The sequence below is a fragment of the Monodon monoceros genome, unplaced genomic scaffold (assembly GCF_005190385.1).
Source record: "Monodon monoceros isolate NGI ecotype Baffin Bay Population unplaced genomic scaffold, NGI_Narwhal_1 Super_Scaffold_13, whole genome shotgun sequence".
In the NCBI taxonomy this organism is placed as follows: Eukaryota; Metazoa; Chordata; class Mammalia; order Artiodactyla; family Monodontidae; genus Monodon; species Monodon monoceros.
Genome location: NW_021703769.1, coordinates 21209494 through 21235283, shown reverse-complemented (window position 1 = coordinate 21235283; position 25790 = coordinate 21209494). Strand labels below are relative to the sequence as shown.

General features: G+C 40.2%; 2 protein-coding genes across 13 annotated transcripts in view; one reads left to right on the top strand and one right to left on the bottom strand.

Annotated features, from left to right (window-relative positions):
* Positions 1-7177, bottom strand: part of TTI1 (TELO2 interacting protein 1) — an 86031-nt gene extending 78854 nt beyond the window's left edge. Inside the window, exon 1 of one of the 2 annotated variants that reach the window (XM_029221160.1) lies at positions 7120-7177. The gene's annotated coding sequence lies outside the window, so the exon portion shown is untranslated. The remainder of the gene's footprint in view (positions 1-7119) is intronic. The other variant, XM_029221164.1, reaches the window with a different exon arrangement.
* Positions 7178-7277: 100 nt separating this feature from the next.
* RPRD1B (regulation of nuclear pre-mRNA domain containing 1B) overlaps positions 7278-25790 on the top strand; it is a 77439-nt gene continuing 58926 nt past the window's right edge. For 10 of the 11 annotated variants that reach the window (XR_003793060.1, XR_003793059.1, XR_003793062.1 and 7 more), the window contains exons 1-3: positions 7278-7807; positions 13360-13489; positions 20895-21028. Coding sequence is in view for 5 of the 11 variants with exons in the window: in XM_029219885.1 (XP_029075718.1) it covers positions 7657-7807; positions 13360-13489; positions 20895-21028 (415 nt within the window). In the remaining 6 variants the exon portion in view is untranslated. The remainder of the gene's footprint in view (positions 7808-13359; positions 13490-20894; positions 21029-25790) is intronic. The other variant, XM_029219890.1, reaches the window with a different exon arrangement.

Genomic DNA, 25790 nt, shown 5'->3' with positions numbered 1-25790 from the left:
TTTGAAATTTTCCTCCATAGCATTTAGTACCATCTGTCAAACCAAGTTATCCACCTATTTATTTGTTTATTGTCTCTCTCTTCCCACTAAAATATAAGCTCTATGAGGGCAGTAATAGTTGACAGTTTTGTTTATTGCTTCCAGCAAAGAGCAGGCATTCAATAAATGCTTGTTGAATCAATCACCATAGACCAAGGTCTGGCTCTCTTTGGTGGATCTTTGATATCAGATATGTGTGAACTGGAGTCTGGGAAAAACCCACCCTCCTCTTCTTCTCCTGGGGTGAGTTATTCCTACAGGTAGTTGATCTCATCCATTACAGCAGGACCGTACTAGATTCACTCTCAGGGGGCAATCATAGCTCTAGATTTTGACTGTGTGCCAGCCCATTTTTAGGGTGTTTCCAGACAGAATGAGTATGAGAACAGGAATCTGACAATCTGGGTGATAGGCCTGGCTCTGACAGTACCTGATCTGTGGTTTCCATGAACTTCAGTTTCTTCAACATAAAATAAACCTGGTGGATAAGATGATCTCTAAAACTTCTAACTTTGAATTAACTAGCACATGGTAGAAAGACTGGGTTTAGATCCCAGAAATAGGAGTTTAAATAAAAGAATTGCCAACACAAGTTCTTGACTAGAAAGAAGAGAATTAATATTTGTTGAAAAAACCCACCATATGCTAGGCAATGTACATAAATAAATTCCTTGTCTACAAGCTGAGTAACACAAGGTTCAGACAGATTAAGTGATGCCCAAGGTTACACAGCAAGCAGTGGGATTCACGTCAAGCCTGTGTGACTCCAAAGGCTGTATGCATTCTTTTCACTACACCAGAGGTTTCCAACCCAACTGTTTATCAGAACCAAGGGGAAACAAGGTAAGTACAGATTCCTGGGCCTCACACCAGATCTACTGAATCAGAATCTATGTTGGGGGTGGGGTGGAACAGGTATGTTTTGGGAATCTATTATAAAAGTTTGCAAGGTCAGTCTGATGATCCATGAAGTTGCTAAGAGAGTAGAGTAGATCTCAAATGTTCTTACCACACACACAAAAGGGTAATTTTGTGAGGTGATGGAGGTGTTAACTAACCTTATTGTGGTAATCATTCTCAATATATATACACTGATATGTGTATCAAATCATTACATTGTACATCTTAAACTTTTACAATGTTGTATCTCAATAAAGATGGGGGAACAAGAAGGCTAAGTAGGAGTGGGGAGACAGGACTCCCACTTCTACCTAACAGTAATTAGGAGCCCTCCCTCATGGGTGTCAAAGGAGGCTGAGTGAGGAATCTGGACTTCTACCTACACTTGGAAGTAACAAGGTTGGTCCCCCCACCCCTGCCTTATCCTGCCAGAGTGGTTTCAGAGGAAGCCAACTAAAAAGAAGACTTCTATAAGGTCCAGAATCTTAGAACATAATACAAAAATGTCCAGTCAAAAATCATTCACCACACCCAAGAACCAGGAAGATCTCCAAATGAATAAAAAAAGAAAAATCAATCAATATACGTTAACACTAAGATGACAGAGACATTAGAATTATCTGACAAAGTTATTAAAGCAGCTGTGATGAAAATGCTTCAATAAGCGATTATGAACTTGTTTAAAACAAAAGAACAGAAAACCTCAGGAAAGAAATAGAAGATACAAAGAAGAAACAAACAGAAATTTTAGAACTGAAAAATTCAATAACAAATAAAAAGCTCAGCAGATGGGCTCAACAGGAGAATGGAGGGGACAAAGGAAAGAATCTGTAACATGGAAGACAGAATAAGAGAAATTACTCAATCTGAACAACAAAGAGAAAACAGACTGAAAAGAGGCTCAGGGACCTATGGGACTATAACAAATGATTTAAGCATCCCAGCATGAGAGAAGAAAAAGGGCAGGGTTGAAAAAGTACTCAAAGCACTAAAAGCTCCCCAAATTTGGCAAGAGACATAAATCTATATACTCAAGAAGCTGAGTGAACTCTAAACAGGATTACCCCAAAGAAATTTGCACCAATTATAATTAAAATTAAAAGTTGTGAAAACAAATGACAAAAAATCTTGAAAGCAGCCAGAGAAAAATGATACCTTGCCTATATGGGAAAAACTATTTGAATGACACTGGATTTTTCCTCAGAAGCCATGTAGGCCAGAAGGAAGCAACACAATAATTTTCAGGTGCTCAAAAAAAAAAAAAAAAAAAAAAAGAACTGTCAACACAAAATCCTATACCCAGCAAAAATGTCCATCGGAAAAAAAAAAAAAAAAAAAAAAGAGGAATGAACTGGAAAGATATCCTCAGATGAAGGAAAACTAAGAGAATTTGTCACCAGCAGGCCTACTCTACAAGAATGGCTAAAGGAAATTCTCTAAACAGAAAGGAAACGTTAAAAAAAAAAAAAAAAAGAATCTTGGAACATCAAAGAGGAAGAAAGAACATGGTAAATAAAAATATGTATAAATACAATAGGTTTTTCTTATTCTTTTAAATTTTCTAAATTGTGTCTGATAGTTAAAGCAAAAATTATAACACTGACTGATGTGGTTCTAAATGTATCTAGAGGAAATATTTCAGACAAATATAAACAGGAAAGGGTAAAGAGACATAAAGGAAGTAAGGTACATATACTTCACTAGACCTGTCAAAAATAAGTTATATACACATAATATGATACCTAGAAGAACGACTAAAATGGTTATACAAAGAGATACACTCAGAAACACTATAGATAAATTGAATGGAATTCTAAAAAATGTTCAAGTAAAGGAAGTCTGGAGAAAAAAAGGAAATGGAGAAACAAAAAAACAGAACAAACAGAAAACAAAAGAATTAAATTTCAGACTTAACCTCTAACATATCAATAATTATTTTAAATATAAAATGTCTAAATACACCAATAAAAAATGACTGTCAGAGTTGGTTAAAAAATATGACTTAACTACATGCTGTTTACAAGAAACTCACTTCAAACATAATGATATAGTCAGGTTGAAAGTAAAAAGATGGAAAAAGATATTATCATATAAACATTAATCAAAGGAAAGCAAGACTAGCTATATTAATATCAGATAAAGTGGACTTCAGAGCAAAAAAATTACCAGAGACAAAGAAGGACATTATATAATGATTAAAGGGTAAATCTATGAAGAAGACATAGTAATCTTAAGTGTGTATGCACAAAACAGAGATGCAAAATGTGTGAAGCAAAAATGGATAAAACTGAAAGGAAAAGTATAAGTGGTCACCACAAGTATAGGTGTTGACTTCAACATTCCTCTCTCAACAACTGATAGAATAGCAATTATAACACAAAAGCTCAACTACACCAACCAACATTTACATAATTGACATTTACAGAATACTACTGACAGTAGGATATACATTCTTTTCAAGTGTCCACAGAACACACACCAAGATAGACCATATCCTGGACCACAGAATAAACCTCAACAAATTTAAAAGAACTAAAATCATACAGTGTGTTCCCTAACCACGATGGAATCAAACTAGAAATTACTAATAGAGAGAGAACAGGAAAATCTTCACACACCTGGAAATTAAGCAACACATTTCTAAATAATTCATGGATCAAGGAGGAAATGTCATGGGAAATTTTTACAAAATACATGGAAATGAGTGAAAATAAAAGTTCAACAAATCAAAATTTGTAAGATGTAGGTACAGCCATGCTGAAAGGGAAATTTATAGTACTAAATATATATATTAGAAAAGAGGAAAGCTCTTAAATGAATATCAATAATCTAAACTCCCACAGCAAGAACCTAGAAAAAGACAAATAAAATAAAATAAAATAAAGCAAAATAAATCCAAAGCAAGCAGAAGGAAGAAATAATAAAAATCAGAGCAGGAATTGAAGTTTAAAACAAAAAATAGAGAAAATCAATGAACCAAAGAAATGGTTTAGAGAGATCAATAAAATTGACTTCTAACTAGACTGATGGGGGTGGGGGGAGGGAGAGGGAGAGAGAGAGGGAGAGAGGGAAGGAGGGAGGGAGGGAGGGAAGGAGGGAGGGAGGGAAGGAGGGAGAGAGAAAGGAATTACCAATACCAGTCCTACAGACTGCAGATATCAAAGGATAATACAGGAATACCACAAATAATTTTATACATATAAATTTGACAGATGAAATGGCAAATTTCTCAAAAAATACAAACTGCCACAATTCACACAAGCTGAAATAGATTACTGAACAGCCTTATAAGGAAACTGAATTTATTGTATAAAGACTCCCAAAATCAAAGAAAAAAGAAAGAAGAAACCTTCAGGCCAAGATGGTTTCACTGCAGATTTCTACCAAGCATTTAAAGAAAATTAACACCAGTTCTACACGATCTTACAGAAATGGAAGAAGAAGAAACACTTTCCAATCCATTTTTTGAAGCTAGTATTACCCTGATACCAAAACTCAATAAAGATAATATAAAAAAATTTTAAAACGGCAGACCAATTTCCCTCATGAATATAGATGCCAAAATCCCAAACAAAATATGAGGAAATATAATTTAGCAGTATGTAAAAAGAATTACACACCATGACAAAGTAGGACTAAATTCCAGGGATGTAAGGCTGGCTCAATATTTGAAAATCAATCACTGTTATTAATATTAACAGGCTAAAGAAGATAAATCACATGATTATATCATCCTCATCTTTCTGACCTCTAAATGTTGAAGTGTCCTAGGACTTAGTCACTGGGCCTCTTTTCTTTCTATACCTATTCCCCCTTATGACTCCCACATTTATAGCTCTACCTCAGATCTCTCCCTTGAACTCCAGACCCATAAACCCAATTGCCTATGAGATACCTCTACTTGGACAGGCATTTCCAATTAGACACATACAAATCTAAACTCCTGCTCTTACTACCCAAACCAGCTCTTTCCACAGTTCAGTACATACATGCAAACTCCATTCTTATGGTTGCTTAGGCTAAAACCCTTAGGGCCATATAAGCTCTTGCTTCTTTTATACCTCATACCTATGCTGTCGGTTAATCCTGTGATCTCTTCCTCTAAAATATCCCCAGAATCTGACCCTTTCTCACAACCTCCACCCTGGTCTGAGTCTTCCTTTCACCTGAGTTATCACGACAGCAGCAGAACTGGTCCTCCTGCTCCTACCTTTGCACCCTTACTGTCTATTTTCTACTTAATAGCCACATGCTCCTCTTTTGCTCAAAATGGTCCAATGGACTCCTGTTTCATTCCGAGTAATATCCAAAGTCCTTACTATTGCCTATAGTCCCCCACATGATATGGTCCCTGGCAACTTTTCTAAGCTCATTTCTAGCCTTCTGGTTCACATCACTTGAGCTGTCCTCCTTGCTGGTCCTTGAAAATGCCAATAATGGTCTGACCTCAGGACTCGGCACTTGGTTTTCCCTCTGCCTGGAACATACCACATAGCATAGGGCTTGTTCTCTCATTTCTTTGAAGGCTGTGATCAAATGTCACCATATCAGTGAGGCCTTCTCTGACCAGTATATATAATACACGCCTATCCGCCCATACGTGCATTCCTCATACCTCTTACCTTCCTTTATTTTTATTCAAGGCATTTATAACTTTCGGGCTCATTTTACACACATTTATCTTCCCCTGCAGAAGGTAAGCTTCCCAGGACATGGATTCTGTCTGTTTGCCTAGAATGGTGCTTCAGACATAGGTTCTCAAAAATTATCGGCTGAATGAATAAATCAACCACTGGCTCAGGAGTGAAGAATTTGGGATAAGATAACCTTGATTTGATTCCTGGTTCTGTCATTTCTTGTGTCCAAGTGACATTGATTACTCACCCATGTTTAATGTTTTCTCATTTGTCAAATACTGATAATAACCCATACCCCACAGGACTGTTGTAACGATTAAATAAAAGAATGTTCATAATGTGCTTAATACACAGTGACTTGGTATAAAAGTGCTCAGTATATGACACTGTTACTTAATACAGAAAGATGGCCTAGATTTGGACTCAAAGGCCCTAGGTTATAATTATGACTAGATATTGACAGTGATTTTAAGCTATTCACTTATTTTATATTAATTCACTCAGTCAGCTACGAATAAGGTGCTGGGGTAAAAAAGATAGATAAAGTAGAGTCCCTTCCCTCTAACCTTAGTTATGTGATCTTGGGTAGGTCACCCAAGCTCCCTCAGCCTCATTTGCCAAATGGGAATAACATAATACCTACTGCATAGCTTTGTTGTATTAAATGAGTCACTATGTGAAAACACAGTGTCTAGCCCATAGCAGCAGCTCGTTATGTTGGCTATGATTATGATGATTCCATTCTGAAGGAGGAGTAAAAGCACCTAAGCGAAGAACAGTGCAGTATGAGCAAAAACAGGCATCAACTAGTACAGTGCCTCCTAACTGGAATCTGCCCACAACTGGTCAGTTCCACTATGATCAGGACATTTAAAAATTCTACTATGTCTACAATAACCTAACTCCCTACCACCACCCCACAGCAGTCAGAAGAACAAATTTCTCTGCTGATGTGATAATTGGAATTTAAAACTTTTTAAAAACAGTTAAAGGATAGAGTCTCAAATAGTGTTTCTTAAAGGAGGTCAACGAACCCACTGACTTCCTTACCCCACTCCCCCACAAAGTTAACATGTATTACTTAAATTTGAGCAATAGTCAAATGAACCCCCAGAAGGCAGCCTGTAACTCCCTGAATACAACAACCAACTGAGAGCCGGGAGCACAAGGGTGTGTTTGACGGCGGTCCTGTCAGAGACTAAACATCGGAACTGGCCACTAAAGGTGGTCCTGGAGGCCTAGTGGGAGCCCACCGCGTGAGAAGTGGGGCGTCACCTTTGGAAAAAGAACAGCAAGAGCCAAGGCGTGGAGGCGTGAAAGGTGCACGTGGGTGGCTTGGCAGAACCAAAAAAAGCTTTTTGTGGGGGGCGGCCAGAGAGCAGGACACGTACAGAGGAAGAGTGCTGCTGGGGCCTGCCAGGTGAGGGAGAAAGGTCCCGTTCCATTCCCAGGTCATGATCTCTCTGCCTCAGCATCCCCTCAGGATCCCCCTCTAAGGGCTCGCGGTTGCTGTCTCCCTCTCGTTCGCGCCACTCTCCCTTACCTCGTCTTCCAGCCTTTCCCTCACTCTCGCACCTCCTCTGCCGCGCCGGAAGTGACGCATAACTCGCGCGCCGCACCACGCCAGAAAGGTTCTGCGGGAGCGGGAGAAAGGGTTCCGGTGACACTCACTGCGCCGGCGTGCAGGCGCGAGCGGTCAAAGCGCCTTCCGGAGGCCGCCGAAGTGCGCCCTTCTCCCTGTCTGTCGCTTTCGGAGTGCTCCGAGCGAGCTTCAAAGAGGCATTCGCCACGGGAGGGGTGTTTTACTACACTCTGACTCCCCCCGGTGCCCCGCCACTCCGGCCCTTGCCCTTTGACCCTGCTCTCGCGGCGGGGTGAGAGGTCGGTGGCCATCTTGTGGCGGCGGCGCGGGCGGCTGTTACTGCGGAGACCCATCCCCTCCCCATCCTGGACCCCCGGCCGTCTGTCAGTCATAAAGAGTCCCGCAGGCCGCCAGGTGAGGTTCCGGCCTCGTGCCGTCGCTCTCCCCGCCGCACTGGGCGGCCCAGGCCGATCCCTGCTGGGCCTCACCGCCGCCACCATGTCCTCCTTCTCCGAGTCGGCGCTGGAGAAGAAGCTCTCAGAGCTGAGCAACTCTCAGCAGAGCGTGCAGACCCTCTCCCTGTGGCTCATCCACCACCGCAAGCACGCGGGACCCATCGTCTCGGTGTGGCACCGCGAGCTCCGCAAAGGTAAACACTCCCTCTACCCCCATGGGTCCTCCTCCCGGGTAGCCCTCTCCCGCACCCCGTCCCGAGGCCCCTCTAGCTTCTTAGCTGAGCCTGGCTTTACAGGCCTGGGCCTCTGATTGATTGCGCTTCTGAGGTTGGAGACAGTGTTATCCCCATTTCTCGGAGAAGGAAACCGAGGCCTGGGAAGGTTTAAGGTACTTGTCTGAGGTTCCACCGACCGGGGCTCAGGACTCCCAGTTAACCCAGCCGCTTTCCTCTCCGGCTCCTCCTGACACTTGTGACCATTATTCTCTCGGCAGCGTTGAGCGCCTGGTGGAGGGTGCAGGCCTTAGCCTGTTGTGTGCCAGGCAGTTGCTGGGCATTCGGAGTAAGATTACCTAGATCGAGCCCTTGGCTCAGCCACTTGCTAGCTGAGTGATATCGGGCAAGTTTCTTCTCGCTAAGCCTTTGTTTTCTCATCTGTCAAAAGAGGACAAGGGTAACTGCCACTTCCAGAGCCTTTATTCTGTGCCAGTCACTGTGCTAGGACCTTATGTATATCCTCGCACTTAGTCCTGAGCACTGCCCTGGGAAGTGGGTACAGTCACTGCCCTTGCAGAGAAGTCAAGGGGCCACACCACCTAGACCTTGCCTCTCAGGTTCCTCTTCTCATGCAGCTCTCCTTGGTTCTAGACCCTGCTCAGCATCTGGCAGCCACTGATTGAGCTCAGCCTGTTGTGTGCCAGGCACTGGCTTGGGAGCTTGATAGCATGTTGGCTCCAGAGGCCAAGTGCCTCTGGAGCCTGACTTTGCCATTTACTGAGCCCCCGCAGCTTCACCTCTCTTTGCCTCAGTTTCCTGATCTGTAAAATAGAGATAATGATAACTGATACTGTGCCTTTGTTCTGTGCCAAGTGCAGTACTGATATCATTACATACATTGTCATTTTTTACGGTCTCAGAGTTCTGTGCAGTAGGAGCTCAGCAGATGAGAAAAAAACGGAGGCTCAAACAACTTGGGGTGAAGAGTAAACAGGATAATCCACATGAACATCTAGCATGGTGTCAGGCAGAGCGTAGGCACTGGATAAATAATGGTGAGGTGGGATACTGATTACTCAGTGTGGGGCATGTTCTTTGCCTCAAATTGCTTACAGTCTGCTGGGGAAAGATGGGCACCTACACAGCTATCTGATACCCCCGTAAGCTTCATAGCAGAAAGCTGAGCAAATGAAGCGTAGCGCTGTTTTGGACAGCCTGTATGTGGTAGGCCCTTTATAGCATAGGAAGTAACTCTACATGTGTTCTCTGCTATCTGTGAGGTCAGGATGTCACTCTGTTTTACAGATGAGGAGACTCAAGTGGCTAAGTGGTATTTTCAAGGCCTTAGAACCAGTGAGGCTCAGACTGCATCAGACTGGCAGACACCAAAATCCAGGATTCTTTCAGGAGACCCAGTTCTAGTCCTCTGGCAGAGACCCCCCCCGCCCCCCAAATATCGTGTGCTGTAGTGAGATGGGGGTCCCCTCAGCCCTCAGGGTAGTTGGGGGATAGATCCTGGGCCTCCCAGAGCCCCATTCATGTACCCCACTGTGCCATTCACATATCATTTCTGTCATCTGAGATGTGGCGGAAAAATTCGAATTGCTTTCTACAGGATCCTATCTGGTAGGATCTCAGAGGCACGTCAAAATCCACCTCAGATGTCACTTTTGTGAAGCCATCTTGATTCCCCACCTCACCCTATTTGAGATACAGAAAATAAAGAGTACTTTCGTTTCTCCTTTAACCCTAATCTCATATGATGAAACCTTAAGTTGTAAGTAGGTCAGCATTATTATCCCCATTTTATAGATGAGAAGATACAGATATGAAGAGATGAAGTGCTTTGTTAATGAGTGTATAGTTGGGACATTAGCCCAGAGCTCCGAGACGCCGAAACTTGTTTTCAGGTACCCGGTGCATCAGTGCACTTAATAAGTGAAGGTGATCATCTTACTCCAACCAAACCCGTAGTGCTTTTATTTATTAGAATTAATCTGCATTTATTTCATTCTTACTAGTTATGTCTCTTTCACTGGATTATGTTTTGAGGGAGAAACTAGCTCTTCTAGTTGTCCGTAATGTACACAACATTTAGCATGGTGCCTGTTAACAGAGTTAAAAAATAGTTCAGGTGTTAAATTGTGGTCTCTTGACATCATTTTCATGGCTGAGTAAAGGATCCAAGCGGCACTGTCTAATAGAGCTTTCTGTGATGAGAGAAATGTTTTATATCTGCTGTGCAACAAGGTAGCCTCTTGCCATGAGCACTTGAACTGTGTGACTAAGGAAGTAAACTTTCAAATAAATACAATTGAAAATTTAGTTCCTGAGTTTTGTTAGCTACAAATCAGATGTTCAGTAGCCACATGTGGCTAGTGGCTATCATACTGGACAGTGCAGAACTAGAGGATGCTCTTCCAAGCATCAGTGTACAGTTTCCTAATACCCAGCCTTCCTTCATGAATTGAAAATGCCCCCGCACTGAAGTGGAAAAAGATTTTGTGCCCTAATGTTAGAATTGACTAGCCCTTTAGGTTCTAGCCCACCCTGAATCTTTAAAAATGGACATTTCTATCTATAGCCAAGTCACTTCCTTAAGACATTTCACAAACCATCTCTGTTTTGCCTCCAAATATTTATGAGACTTTAAAAGTTTTCTTTTTCCTGCTTAAGTACTACTTCTATTCATGATGTGTTATTTTCTTTCCATTCCCTAGGAATAATTCTTAATTTATCCCTTTGGGCTCTGTTCTAGGTAGAACTTCTCCCTTTCTTTTTGGAGCAGTTTGGTGTAAAATACCCTAAGATGAACATTTTTTAGTAGTGCTTTTGTACCTTACGTTTGTACTACTACTACCTTTAGTAGTGCAGGTAAATAGGCCTTTTTTTAAAAAAAAAAAAATTACTTTCTCTAGATGTCAAAACCAGCCAAACAAGTGAAAAATTTTGGTCAGCCAGTAATTTAAACTTTGCTCAATAACTATTTCAACCAGTTTGGAATGGGCCTCGGTAGGGAGTGAAAGAATCCATACTGACGTATTGGAAAGACATTTGAACAAGTGAGTTACCACCCAGGACTGGAGTAGAGGGTGTGTGTGTTGTGTGTATTATGACCTTGTGTGTTCAAGTGTTCTAGGGCTTTGTGGGTTTTTGTTGTTGTTTGTTTGTTTTGGCCGCACTGCGAGGCTTGTGGGATCTTAGTTCCCTGACCAGGGATCGAACCCCGGCCCCTCGGAAGTGAGAACGAGGAGTCCTAACCACTGGACCTCCAGGGAATTCCCTTTAGGGTTTTGTTATGTTACCTTTACACACATGGTGCTCATGTTGATTATTCAGGATGCTGGATGTGGAGGGGAAAAGTTTTATCCTAAATTCCCATTGCTAAGTTTGAGGGTGATGAGAATTAATTGGCATTGTAGATAGTGAAAACCTTGGCTATCTTAGCTATCACATTTGTGATACTGCAAAATGTTTCAGGTCTTGAATGACCAAATTGACATTTTACAATATGGATTCTGGGTTTTTTAACATAAAGTATATTAGTCCGATTTGCTTTGTAGAAGTTCTGTTTTACTTTTTTTTTTTTTAATATTTATTTATTTATCTTTGGCTGCTTTGGGTCTTTGTTGCTGGTGCGGGCTTTTCTCTAGTTGTGGTGAGTGTGGACTACTCTTCGTTGCGGTGCACGTGCTTCTTACTGTGGTGGCTTCCCTTGTTGCAGGGCACAGGCTCTAGGTGTGGGGGCTTCAGTAGTTGTGGCTCGCGGGCTCTAGAGCGCATGCTCAGTAGTCGTGGTGCACGGGCTTAGTTGCTCCGCGGCATGTGGGATCTTCCTGGACCAGGCTTCCAACCTGTGTCCCCTGCATTGGCAGGCAGATTCTTAACCACTGCGTCACCAGGGAAGCCCTCTTTTACTTTTAAATCTAACTTTCATGGCGTTATAAACTTGGTAGTTTAACTTGCTGCAACATCCTAGAACAAGGTTTGCTTTAAAAAAAAAAAAGCTTTTTGCCGTAATCATACCTTTGTAGCAACAGTGGGATATTGAAGCTATTGACACTTTTGTTCTGTTTTCGAATAATAATTAGAACAGTTAAAGATAGCTCCAGGTTTTCAATATTCTCATCAGTTGGCCATCTAAACTAGGTTATTATCAGGTTAATACATTTCAGGATATCCATATTTAATTTTATGGGCACTTTAAGTCATCAGTTTCAACTATAACATGCTTTAAAAATCTTGTTTTTAACTTAAGTTATTCTCCTGTAGCCACATTTTAAAATGTCAGATCTTGAGCTTGCTGTGTCAGAATTTATACATGCTGTGTGCATTTCAAAAGAAACAGGAATGGTTTCTGAGAGCAGTGGAGTAAGGACTAGTAATTCAGGTGTAAAGGTTGACATAGGGCTTGCTTGAGTCTTTTGGGCACTTTGGCATTGGAGAAAACTTAATGTTTTGAACTATCTGATTGTGTTATTATTTATTTCTTTTAAAAGAAAACTGGGACCAAAAATGGTAGTGATGTAACTTTACGGTTGAAAAGTTATGTGCATAGAAGCCAGGAAATTCAGTAATGTTCCCCCAAGCAACTGTAACTCAGACATATTGCGTGAGGTTTTTATGGTTTAATGCATGCTACCATATAGAGTAATAGGAAATACTACATTTAGTAGGTATAAGAAAGAAGAATTATATTTTTTGTGGGAGCCATAATTTTGCATATCCAGATTTCAGACGTGTGTAAACTTTCAGGAATCATGTAGCTATAATGTATATTTGTATTTTGAGATAAATATCCATCGGTGCATCTAGAGATTCCTCTGGATTGTAGAGTTGATAACATTGACTGATTATGGTTATTGGAATGTTCAAAGAGAAATTCTTGGTCTAGGAGCATAAATTACAAGTATCTTTTAAAACTGAAACTTAACTCAGTCTTTCATTCTGTGGTATCTGATAATTAACAGTGAGTAAGAAATGCTCATTTTTGCAATATAATAAATGAAAATCTTGGTTTTAACATGTCTTCTGGAGATGTATTGACAGCTTATCCTTTAGGAATTGACTGGAGAATACTGACTGCTTATCCTTTAGGAATTTTCTTTGGATTATCTTAATTTTTACTGCCAATTAATTACCCTGACTAAAATAACACAGAAATTAAGATGGCGTATTCTTTTTTTTTTTGAAAAACAATTTTATTGAACTATAATTCACATTCCACACAAATCACTCTTGTAGAATATACAATTCAATGGTTTTTAGCATGTTCGCAGTTATGCAACTATCACCACAATCAATTAAAATGGCGTATTCTTGTTTTTTAGTTTTTTCAAAATTGTATTCTCAATCCTGTTTTACTAGACACCTCCAGGAATCCCTTAAATTGTTTTTTCAAACATAGCAGTCTTGACCTCAAGTAGATAATGCTTGTCTTAGTGTTCTTTAGGAGTAGTTTAGAGCAGAAGAATGGTGGATTGAGAATTTCCTTGGTGTAAGCTAAATTATCTTCTTTTCTTTTTTTCCAGCCAAATCAAATAGAAAGCTTACTTTTCTGTACTTAGCCAATGATGTCATTCAAAACAGTAAAAGGAAAGGACCTGAATTCACTAGAGAATTTGAATCTGTCCTTGTGGATGCTTTTTCTCACGTTGCCAGGTATGTTTTCGGGTTTTTTGTTATGTTTTGTTTTTGAATGCATTACCTTTTCCTTTTTGTTCTTTCTTTTTTGTGTGTGATAGCGTTTGTAACTTGACAACTTCATACTTTAAAGAGAGGTAGTTTATAGAGAGTTGCAGAGGCCAAATTGTGGCTTTATATTTTGCCTGAACCCTTGAGAACTATCTCAGACAAGTAAATATTTTGATGCATTGAAGGGACTCAGTCTAGCACTTGAAGCACATCTTTTCTCCTAGATATATTCACTGTTGAATTCACTTCTTGAATGTGGTACTTTCCTTGGTTTGGCTGAGTTGTCTCATTAGCTTATGGTCAAAAAACAAAGCTAAATAGTACAAGGGAACTTTCCAGTAACAAAGCCTTAATAGCAAGAAATTAGTTGCTGTGCCTTTGTTTTTACTTACTTCTGGATGTCTACATGTCTAACTTACTAAAAATAGTAGTCATTACTGTACCTGCAAAGATAGTAATTATTAGTGTGGAAAGTAGATATTTGCTCTGGCTCTGTCATGTTAAGTGTGTGCCACTATTGTGTTTTGTGACAGAGGACGGGGGTGGGTAGAGCATACTTATAGCTGATATCACGGAAACTATACATTTAATTAAAAGTTTTACAAATGACTTTTATTTATTTAAAAACAAACTGTTTTTTGTAGATATAAGTTAGTTGCCTAGGAGGAGCAAAGAAAAACTATTTTTCACTAGAATATTAATAAGCAAATCAAACAAAACATCTTTGCCAAAGGAAACTGGGAAGGGTGAGAAGGAGACTAGTGGGTTAAACGAAAATTGTTCTAAGGTCTAGAGTGTATGTGAAAGACCTTAAGTGTGAAAGTAAGTCTGGCATTCTGTGAAAGATTTGGAAAGTTTGAAGGGGTGAAATGAGAACTCCATCTAGCTTTGTAGAGATGGATGAAAGATTTTTGTTAGTCAACTGGCTTTTTTTGTTTGTTTGTTTTTGAACATGGATACTGAAAAAGCAGAATGTTTGGGGACTTGAAAAAATATTGAGTTGTCATAATGGAGAATAAGCTTAGAACAGACTACTAGAGTAGCCCTTTGAAATTGGAGACAGGCATTTTCCTGTTTTGAGGAGAGTCAGTTCAGTTTCCTAGACGTTAGCTGTAGCTCTGCCTCCAACACTGAGTGGCCTTGGATGTGTTACATAGTTTTTTGAGCCCACATTTCCATGTTAATTAAAAGGGAATGTCACCACCTGTCTCATTAGAGTTGTGAGGCTAAAGTAAAACAGCAGTGCTCAATCCACAGTCTTTGCCCATTCATGGGAGTATACTATATTATAAACTATGTGAAGAGAAAAACTGTTTCTTTTTTGTTCTTTCCTGTATTCCAGACACCCAGTAGAGTATCTGGCACAGAGCTACTGGGTTTTGTACCTTCGGGAACACCATTTAGATAGTCTTGATGTGAATGGTGTCCCAGGAGCTGAGCAACATTGTGGTCTGTCCTGGCACAGAGTAGGGATTCAGTAAGTAGTTGTTGAATAAGTTAATAAATTTAGGGTATAAGAAATTGACTAAAGTAATTCCCTATAGGGATAGTAAACATAACATTTTTCCTTAAAAATCTAACAGTAATCACAAGCTGCTCGCAAATCAGAAAAGTGGAAGTAGAAGAGCGGGTGGGAGGGGGCGAGCAATACCAGGATTAAAAGTTTTTCTACTTGGTTATCATCTTAAAACCTATCTAGGAGGCATTGTAAAAATGTCTTGGCAAATTCTGTGGCTTTATGGGGAAATAGACTTGATCCTTTTAAATAAAAATAGATAGCTCTATTACCTTTCTTTTTTGCATTCTTCTAGTTCTTTTAAGGTCCCGTTCAGATATTATATTCAAGGTCCCCATGTCTCTAAGCTCCTTCCCCACCCCACCCCCATTATTAGAATAGAAAGTCCAGCCACACCACTTCAGTCCTGATGCACCTTATCAACAGTAAAAAGTGCTCTCTGTACAGTTTTTCTGTGGCCAATTGATGAACAAAGATAGTGGACCCATTAATATTGACTAAAATAGATTAGGAATCTCTTTATGATAATTTCCTGCCTCCTCCCTCAAACCCCCTACCCCCTAGGAAAGAAACAACAAACCTCTCAAGTCAGAGAAAGCTGCCAAGCTCATGGGGTAGTTTTAATTTGAATAGCAGTTTAAGTAACCAGACTTTAAACTTATTTTCCATACAAATGCCTTCTTGTTTTCTTCTCAGTTTGGAGATAGTTGTGCACTTAATCTTTCCTTCAAGATGTATTTAAGTGCCTTTGTGCAAAGTACTGATCCAGACACTAGGGGGGCAAGCAGTGAACAAGGCAGACAAGGACAAAATGAATAAGATACTTTCAGAGAGTGATAATATGGACATAATAAAATAGAATGACGTTCTTGAGTGGGATCTCTTCTAGTGTGGTGAAGGAAGGCCTCTCTAAGGAAGTGACATTTGAGGTAATCATGCAAAATAGGAACAGCTATTAAAAAGAACCTAAGGTACAAATAGTCTTGGCATGTTAAGAGGATCAGAATGAAGTCCATTGTGGTTAGAACACAAGGAACAAAGGGGAAGTCATATCCAGGTGAGATCAGAGAGGCAGGCAGGTGACAGTCACACATGCCTTGTAAGCCTTGGGAGAGAGTTAGGATTTTGTTCCGATGGGATGTCAGTGAGGAGTTTTAAGCAGGGGAATGATATATTCCAAATGCCTTGTTCAAAAATCCCTCCAGCTTGGGGTGGAGAATGGATTATAAAGGCCAAGGGAGAGGCAGGGACATGAGGTAGAGGGTGTTGCTCTAGTGTAGGCTAGAGATGACATTGGCTAGGATTCAGGAACATTGAGGAGATAATAGCTTCCACTTGTTGAATGTTTACTTTATTTACTTCATGGGTAGATTTGTGCCCCCCCTCCATGTAAAACTGATAGGATTAGTGGGAGCTTGGTAGTGAGGGAAAAGAGAAATCAAAGATTATTTCTAGGTTTTTCACATGAGTATGTGGATGGCTGATGGTGCTGTTTACCGAGGTGGAGTTTGAGGTAAAGATACGGTAGAGGAAATCAAGAGTTTTGTTTTGGCCATGTTAAGTTTGAGATGGCTAATAGAGATATTGCAAAGGGTGACGCCATATAGGCAGATGGATGAGACAGTCTCGAAGTTCAGTAGGAAATTGATTTCTGGAGACATAAATTTGGAATTATCACCATATACATATTTATTTCCTGTTATAACAGTCGTGGGTCCCCAAGACCACTTCCAGGTCCGGTGACTTGCTAGGAGGACTCACAGGACTTGGGTATAGTTGTGTTCCTGGCTATGATTTATTACAGTGAAAGGATATAAAGCAAAATTAGCAGAAGGGAAAAGGTGCAAGGGATGAAGTCCAGAGGAGACGAGGCATAAGCTTCCAAGAGTCCTTTCACAGTGGAGTCACATAAGACATACTTAATTCCTCCCCCTCTGAACTGTGGCAACAAATGTGAAGTGTTTTCTACCTGAGAAGCCCATTAGAGATGTAGTACCTAGGGATTTTGTTAGGGTTGGTCACAGGCACTCTGCCAAAATTCTAGGCTCCTGAAGGAAAGCAGGTGTTCAGCATAAACCATACTGTTTGTATAAACAGTTTAAGCACAGTAAACCACCCTTATCAGTTAGGAGATGACAGGAGCACTTCTGAAATCCAGGTTCCGAGATGCCAGTCAAGGGCCAACCTCGTGAGCAGGCCTGCTAAGGGCAGCAGTCTCAGGCCTCTATGTTAACTCTTTTCTACACAATTGCAAAGGACTGTTTCTCCTCTACCTTTACATGAGGTGCTGTTGGAAGTGCTGAGGATACTTAGAAAGAATTTATGCCCTGAGTAGGCCTGCCATAGGCCTACTGTGCATGGGATAAGAGAGAAGTACACAAATTATAGCGGGTGTACCAAGGCAGTGCCATTAGAGCTGCAGAGGAAGAAAAGGCCCCCACGCTGGCTTGGCAAGCCCTTTGGTATCCAGCTGACACTTCAAGCAGTAGTCCTACGTGTGTATAACACATACTTTTCACTTTTTAGATCACATTTTCAGTGGTTGAATTTATAAATATTTAGAATTAAGATACTAAGTTGTGTTCTGCAAAATAAGTTACATATGTACTTATTTATCATCTTTCAGTTTATTCATTGATAAGTGGCAAAGATTTTTTGTGTTTTTTCACTTAAAGATTTCTCAAGTTAGAATGGAGTTAATACAACTTGAAAAGATAGCTCCTTGTGTCATAAAATGACTTTCGCTTTGGTTGTATCCAATTTCAGGTGCTAAAGTGATTCCACTTCATTGGAGCTACTTAGGGCAAAACCACATCAGTAAAAAGATTTCTTGACTGTTGTGTCTATATCTTTAGACCTTAGTTGGCAAAACTTTGATTTACTGTAGTGCTCAAAGAATTAACCTATCATGGTTAATTATGTTCACTAATTAAAGTAGAGCACCCTTTTGGCTGTAGCCTTTAGTGGTGAAAGCCTTTTGAAAATCTTTTGGTTACAACAGGTTTGAGCATCATTATCCACTATACAGTAGTGTGACTGCAACTGATTAAGACTCTCAGTCTTAATCAAGCCCCAAATAGCCCCAGGAACGGTGGATGGTGGTTGGATGGGTGTTGTGCCCCTCCCAACCCTTTTAACTAAATCCTTGATAAGAATTTGTTTTCATGATTGGTTTCTCTTCTAAGAGAATTTGCAGAGAACAGATTTTATGTTAAAAGTACCGACCAGTTAAGTTCTGATTAGTTGTGATTTTGTTACAGTAGTTATAATGACTTTATTTTTCTAAAGCCTGCATTTCATCACATTAGGGACTTCCCATTTCCTTCAGGGTAAAGGCCACATGTTTAGTATGGAATTTAAGGTCCTCTATAATCTAATTCCACTGTATCCCTCCAGATTCTTCTGCTGTTTCCACCCCCCCACCCCACCCCACCCCATATAGTACTTCAGCCACCAGAATTACTCAGAACCTTTTGCTCTTCACCTTGTTCTGTTTTGGGGATTCCATTCAAGCGAGAGGAGGAAGCATGAGCATAGGCACACGTAACAGTGGCAGCAAGTGCTGAGTAGAAAATACCGTTGAGTGTTGCTAGAACATGAAGCCTCAGGTAGGGTGTGGAGAGGTGAGGGGCTGCTGGGTCAAGAACCTAGAGGTCAGGACCTAGGCCTTGTTCTTTGTATTCCAAGCACAGTATTTCAGAAACCTTAACGTGCAGATGAATGCTTAATTGATGTCTGACATGAATGACCTTTATGTGGTAAAATGGTCGTTGAAAGTTAACTAATTGTATGGCCTACTGAAACCTTTCTAACATTTTTCGGAAAAAACATTGCAATTAAATATTTACTGTGCTTGTTCTGGGGCATATAGCAGTGGGGGAAAAAGACAAATCCCTGCCCTTGTGGAAATCCCATTCAAATGGAAAGAGTATAAACAACAGGGAAACCGTATATATAGCACATGAGAAGATAAATTGTGTGGAGAAAAATTAAGTAGGAGTAGGGGGTGTAATTTTAAGTAGGGAGATGAGAGGATTCACTGAAAAGGTGCTGTGTGAATATACACACCTGAAGGAGGAGAGCAAAGGAGCCTTGCCTGGCCTGAGCCTTGGTTCTAAGCTAAGTGCAAAGGTCCTACACTTTAATGGCAGGAGGGCCAGGGAGCTGTTGAGGAGGGAGGGGAGAGTGAGGATAGGTGAGGTCAGAGAAGTAATGGGCTGGGCTGAGAAGGGCTTTGTTGTAGGCTTCATTAGGACTTTCACTTTTATTCTGAGGAAGACCAGGAAGAACCATTGGAAGTTTTGAGCAAAGGAGCAACATGATCTACCTTAACACAACAGTTAGGATTGGATTTTTAAAACTTGAGAATAGATGGTTGGAGGACAGGGTGGAAGCAGGGAGACTAGTAATGAGGCTGTTGCAGTAATCACACAAGAGATGATAGTGGCTTGGATCAGGCTGAGAGCAGAGAAAGAGGTGAGAAGTAATTTGTTTCTAGATACATTTTGAAGATGGAGTAGAGATGTTTTTATTATAAATATCAAGGTCATATCTTTAAGTTTTATAAATATCAGTGGAAATATTTTCCCCCTTTTCCCCCTCACCCTGACCTCTGACTTAAAAAAAAAAGCTTTACCAATAATTAATAATTAGTTTGTATGTATCCTGATTTAGTTAGTACTTTAACCCCCAATTTAGTGAAATTTGCCGCTAATAATTCATAAGTAATACAATCTGACCAGCTTAGGCCGAAAACTCAGCTCATCTTGAGTGTTAACATAAGTTTTAGAAAAGTGCTGTTAGGGCTGGGGGTGGGTGAAATTCCCATCTGAGTTGAATTTTATATGGTTTCTTCTTGAGGTTCCTACTAAAGATATTGACTTAGATACTAAGATGTCAGGGTAACCCTTCTTGTTTATAGTTCCTCAGTGTAAGGTCATTGACATCTAGACAGCCTCACAGAACAGAACAATTCATAGTAACACCGTACATGGTGAGGGAATTTGTTTTCCTTTCGGAAAGTCTTCCCGCGTGCTTCCACTTGCCGTCTGACACTTTATGGTAAACAACTGCTTCACCCTGAGTGCGAGTTAATGGTCATCTCACTGAAAAATAAGAGAGTGATATGTTTTAAGAGAGTAATATGTCAGGAAAAAAACTAGCTTCTTTCATTCAGATATAAATTACAAAGGACTGTACTATGCTCGGTGTGTTCTAAGATTATCTGCTAGACGCCTTTGTGTGAATCTGGAATACAGACCTAGCCTGGAATTAAAATAGTTATGAAGTAGCGAGTTTAAAGTTGAGATTCTTGACATGTATGTGTGTACGATTGTATTTATACATATTAGAGGTGTTGGTGTGTTAGCATTGATGAGTTATTATGAATTTCTTCCCCACTTTAAACATTTGGTTTTAATCATTTTTTCCCTGTCCTTAAACATTTTGGCCTGCTTTAATTTCCAGCAGCATATCTGGCACTAGATTTCAGTTAACGCCTTGTGAAAAGCAAGCCGTCACAATTGATATGATTGATTTTTGATAATTCTCTGTCAGTAAATATCAGCCTTTGGCTTTTTGCCCTATTTACCCCATCTTTCAAAGAGGATAAAAGACACAGATTAATTCTGTAACATAATCCCTCTCTCTTCCCTACACACCACAGGAAGAATGCAGTTTCTGGTCAAGTTTTGAATATCCATTAAGTACAATATGTACCTTACTCTTCCTTCTGTTTTTAAATATGTAAATCATTTAGTCAGTTGTTGGTTGTTTTTTTTTTTTTAAAGTAAATCTGTCCTAATTAAAAGCAAAAAATCTTAAGCTTATATATATCTTTTCGTCTTTTCTGGGCAGAGAGGCAGATGAAGGCTGTAAAAAACCTTTAGAAAGATTGCTGAACATCTGGCAAGAAAGAAGTGTGTATGGCGGCGAGTTCATACAGCAGCTGAAGCTGTCTATGGAGGACTCCAAGAGCCCTCCCCCCAAAGGTAGAAACATCACCACATGTTTACAGCTCTTGGTCTTTGCCTACTTTCGAATCACATATGAAAAGCTGCAGTGGGGGTTGCTGTGAACCACCAGCGATTATATGATTCTTCAGAGAGAGATGATCATAAACGATGGTGAGAATTTATGTAGTGCTTGCAGTGTGTAAGCCTGGTTCTAGTATTCATGCTATTCATCATCTCATATCCTACCTTTTGATCTGTATTCTCCTTGGCACGCTTATGCCTTTCAGAGACTTCGCTTGCACAAGGGAAAGGAACAACAAAATTGTTCGGAGTTATAGCGAACTAGGAAGTACCCTGGGCTAAGATTTTGTCCGAGCCTTGCCGCTAACTGTTATAGGATCTTGGATAAGTCCTTCAGCCCTTATGGAACTTGGTTTCATTAAATATTGATGTGGTTTGGGAACATACTTTTGATGGTTGTCAGCTGCTGTCTAAAATTGGTTTTGGTCCTTATTGAACCCAGAATATTCTGAGGTAGTGTGTTCATGTATGTGTGTGAATTTTACCAAGTCCTTCTTAAAAGCTATGTTATTTTTTCTTTTAAAGAGGAGTAAGATCAAACGTTATTTGGTTCTTTGGCTTCCAGTTAGTTGCGGCTTAATTCTAGCTGGCATGACATGTTTCTAAGCTACAGATCTGATCTGACTGTACACATGCTCATTGCCTGGAGGATCAAGTCCAAATACTAACATAGTATTTAGGACCCTTTATAATGTGAACTACTCTACTTTTCCAGATTCTTCTCCCATTTTCTCACATATACCATATTCTTTGGCCATATCTAGCAATTTCCCCTCTGGATGCTCTGTCGGTACCCCTTCCTTTGCATCTGCTGTTACCTCTGCCTAAAATGTCCTTCTGCCCCTTTTGTGTGGTGAACTTATTCTTTAAGAATGCTACTCACATTCTGACACCTTTGCTAGCTTGTCTGGGCACATGTAACCAATTCCCTCCATCTTCCTCTGGGACTTTGTACATGCCTCTGCAATAGAACTTAACCACAATTAGCATATGTGATAATATCATTCATTCAGCAACTCTTTTTATTGTATACCTTTCATGATCTCTTCCAGGTCTGAGTTTATATGCGTTTTAAGGTGGAGTAACTTTCCTGTGAAACTAGAGGTTAGAGGCTTTCTAAGAATGACATAAGTGCTTTCAGTCTGCAGGTCATTGCTGTTTAACTTGGAATTGATAGAAAACAATTTTGGGATTGGATTGGATTCTGGCAGTGTTTGTGTTGTGTCCTTTGGAAGTATTCTACACAGTGTTGGGGAATTATCCAGCACTCTTTTCTCTCCTCTGACTTGCAGTCCATTGGTAAACAGTGCTGATTTTTTAAAAACACCTTTGGGCAAGTAGGAGAGCTCTGAAAGATGATGTTTGAAGCTAAGTGTTGAATTTCAATTAAACAAGCATTTGCCAAACATATGCTTTTTTTTTTTTTTTTTTTTTTTTTGGCGGTACGCGGGCCTCTCACTGTTGTGGCCTCTCCCATTGCGGAGCACAGGCTCCAGACGGGCAGGCTCAGCGGCCATGGCTCACAGGCCTAGCCGCTCCGCGGCATGCGGGATCCTCCCAGACCGGGGCACGAACCCGTGTCCCCTGCATCGGCAGGCGGACTCTCAACCACTGCACCACCAGGGAAGCCCCAAACATATGCTTTGAGTAAACAGCTATGCTAGACAGTATAGGAAAGAGCAAGAGAGGAGTGAGAAATAGTTTTGCACTCAGGGAGCAGTCAGACAAATTGGGGAATTTGTGGCAGTGCTAGATTTGAAAATAGCTCCACTGGGTTTTTGATTTTTTGTTTTTTGAGTGTCTAGACATTAACAGCAATAGAGGCAGTATTCCTCTTATATAGAGGATAATGCTGATATAAAGATAATTTCTCTTTCTCTAGTTTGTAAAGATGAAAACACATATCAAAAGGTTCCAATGTGTTTGTCTCAACTAACTCACTCTGTCTTCTCACTGTCTTTTTTGGACCTGAGTTATCAGAATATTTTACACAATCCTTTCAAAATATTGATGAGTTTTCTAGAAGCTTATTTCCAAATTTAAATAGTCCTTTTATATTACAGCCTTAATTCAAGGCTAATTCTTTGTCTTCAGACAACTTTACAGAGTTTACTTTTGGAATAAAAATTTTCCTGTGGAGCTGACATTTCTAATGTTGGAGAATGTGTGAGTTTAGGAATTTTGTTTTAGAACTGGAGTTTTCTTGAGTTTGTGTACCTGTAATTTAAAATCTGTGGGGTTTTTTCTTTGTTTTTTCAATCCCAGGTACAAGACCCAGTGATTCTAAAGTTGTCTCTGTATTCTTGGGAATACTCATGCTGTTGCTTGACTGAGTGGAACTTCATTATTTACTTCAGTCCCACGTAAATCACACAGTATCCTATAGTTGTAGGCTTTAGAAAGGAAAGGTAGATACAAAGGAAATAGCATTTATTGAGCACCTATTCAGCACCAGCCCCTCTGCTGGCTGCTTTTCATGTTACTTTATTTTAGATCCTTACAACTACTCTATGTACTAGGTATTGTTTTCGTATTTCAGATGAAGATATTAAGACTCGCAAGGGTACAGTAATTTTGTCCAAGTAGATATAATTGATAAGTAGAGAATTCAAACCCAGGTCTATATAACTTAAAAGCCTATGTTCTTCACACCATAATTTTTCCTTGAAAGCACATGGATTCAGTAGACTTGAATGAGGGTGTGAATTCATGAGTAGGTCACACAACTTTCCTGGACCTTAGTATAGTTAGTTTAGCTATTCAGAGCAAGGGTTTGAAATCAGACTTCCAGAGTATGAATCCCAGCTCTGTCACTTCCAAGCTGTGTGACCTTGGGCATGGCATTTGACCTCTCTGAGCCTCAGGTTCTCACTGTACAATATGGCTATTATTATGGCTAGTAATAATACCTCATAGGGTTGTGTGAGGATTACTTGAGATAATGAAGGTAAGATGTTATTAATGTGATCATATGACTTCTATTTGGTACCCCCTCCCAGTTCTAATATCTAATATTCTGAGTTTCTAAATACAAACCAATAGCAAAAGTAGGAGGAGTCATGTTAGTATGTTCAGTCCCCCAGATTTTGTGCAAGGCTGGCGAGCATGGTGGTTAAGAGCACAAGCTCTAGGCTCAGCTTCCCAGGTTCAGGTCTGGACCTGGCCATTCAGTTCAGTGAGATGATATGGGTAGAGTGCTTTCAGAACTGTGCCTCAAGTGTCAGCGCTTTGTTGCATATCTTTTTCTCTCTACAAGTAAAGGTAAATGTGCTTTTTAAAGAAAACTCCCTTATTTTGCAGGGAGGGGACAAAGAATGAGGGAGCTCTTGGAAACCGTATTTCCTGATTCTTTTTTCATTATAAAAGTAATATAGAAATGGAAATAAAAACAAAAGTAAACAAATGGGACGTAATGAAACTTAAAAGCTTTTGCACAGCAAAGGAAAACATAAACAAGATGAAAAGACAACCCTCAGAATGGGAGAAAATATTTGCAAATGAAGCAACTGATAAAGGATTAATCTCCAAAATTTACAAGCAGCTCAATATCAAAAAAACAAACAATCCAATCCAAAAATGGGCAGAAGACCTAAACAGACATTTCTCCAAAGAAGATATACAGACTGCCAACAAACACATGAAAGGATGCTCAACATCACTAATCATTAGAGAAATGCAGATCAAAACTACAATGAGGTATCGCCTCACACCAGTCAGAATGGCCATCATCAAAAAAATCTACAAACAATAAATGCTGGAGAGGGTGTGGAGAAAAGGGAACCCTCTTGCACTGTTGGTGGGAATGTAAATTGATACAGCCACTATGGAGAACAGTGTGGAGGTTCCTTAAAAAACTAAAAATAGAACTACCATATGATCCAGCAATCCCACTGCTGGGCATATACCCTGAGAAAACCATAATTCAAAAAGAGTCATGCACCCCAATGTTCATTGCAGCTCTGTTGACAATAGCCAGGACATGGAAGCACCTAAGTGTCCATCAACAGATGAATGGATAAAAGAAGATGTGGCACATATATACAATGGAATATTACTCAGCCACAAAAAGAAATGAAACTGAGTTGTTTTTTTTAAGATTCTCTTTTTTTTTTTTAAATTAATTTATTTATTTTTGACTGTGTTGTGTCTTCGTTTCTGTGCTAAGGCTTTCTCTAGCTGCAGCATGCAGGGGCCATTCTTCATCGCAGTGCGCGGGCCTCTCACTTTCTCGGCCTCTCGTTGCAGAGCACAGGCTCCAGATGCGCAGGCGCAGTAATTGTGGCTCACGGGCCTAGTTTCTCCGCGGCATGTGGGATCTTCCCAGACCAGGGCTCGAACCCGTGTCCCCTGCATTGGCAGGCAGACTCTCAACCACTGCGCCACCAGGGAAGCCCGAAACTGAGTTCTTTGTAGTGAGGTGGATGGACCTAGAGACTTATACAGAGTGAAATGTCAGAAGGAGAAAAACAAATACTGTATGCTAACACATATATATGGAATCTTAAAAAAAAAAAAAGTTTCTGAAGAACCTAGGGGCAGGACAGGAATAAAGACGCAGGCATAGAGAATGGACTTGAGGACACAGGGAAGGGGGAGGGTAAGCTAGGACGAAGTGAGAGAGTGGCGTGGACTTATATATACTGCCAAATGTAAAATAGATCGCTAGTGGGAAGCAGCTGCACAGCACAGGGAGATCAGCTCGGTGCTTTGTGACCAC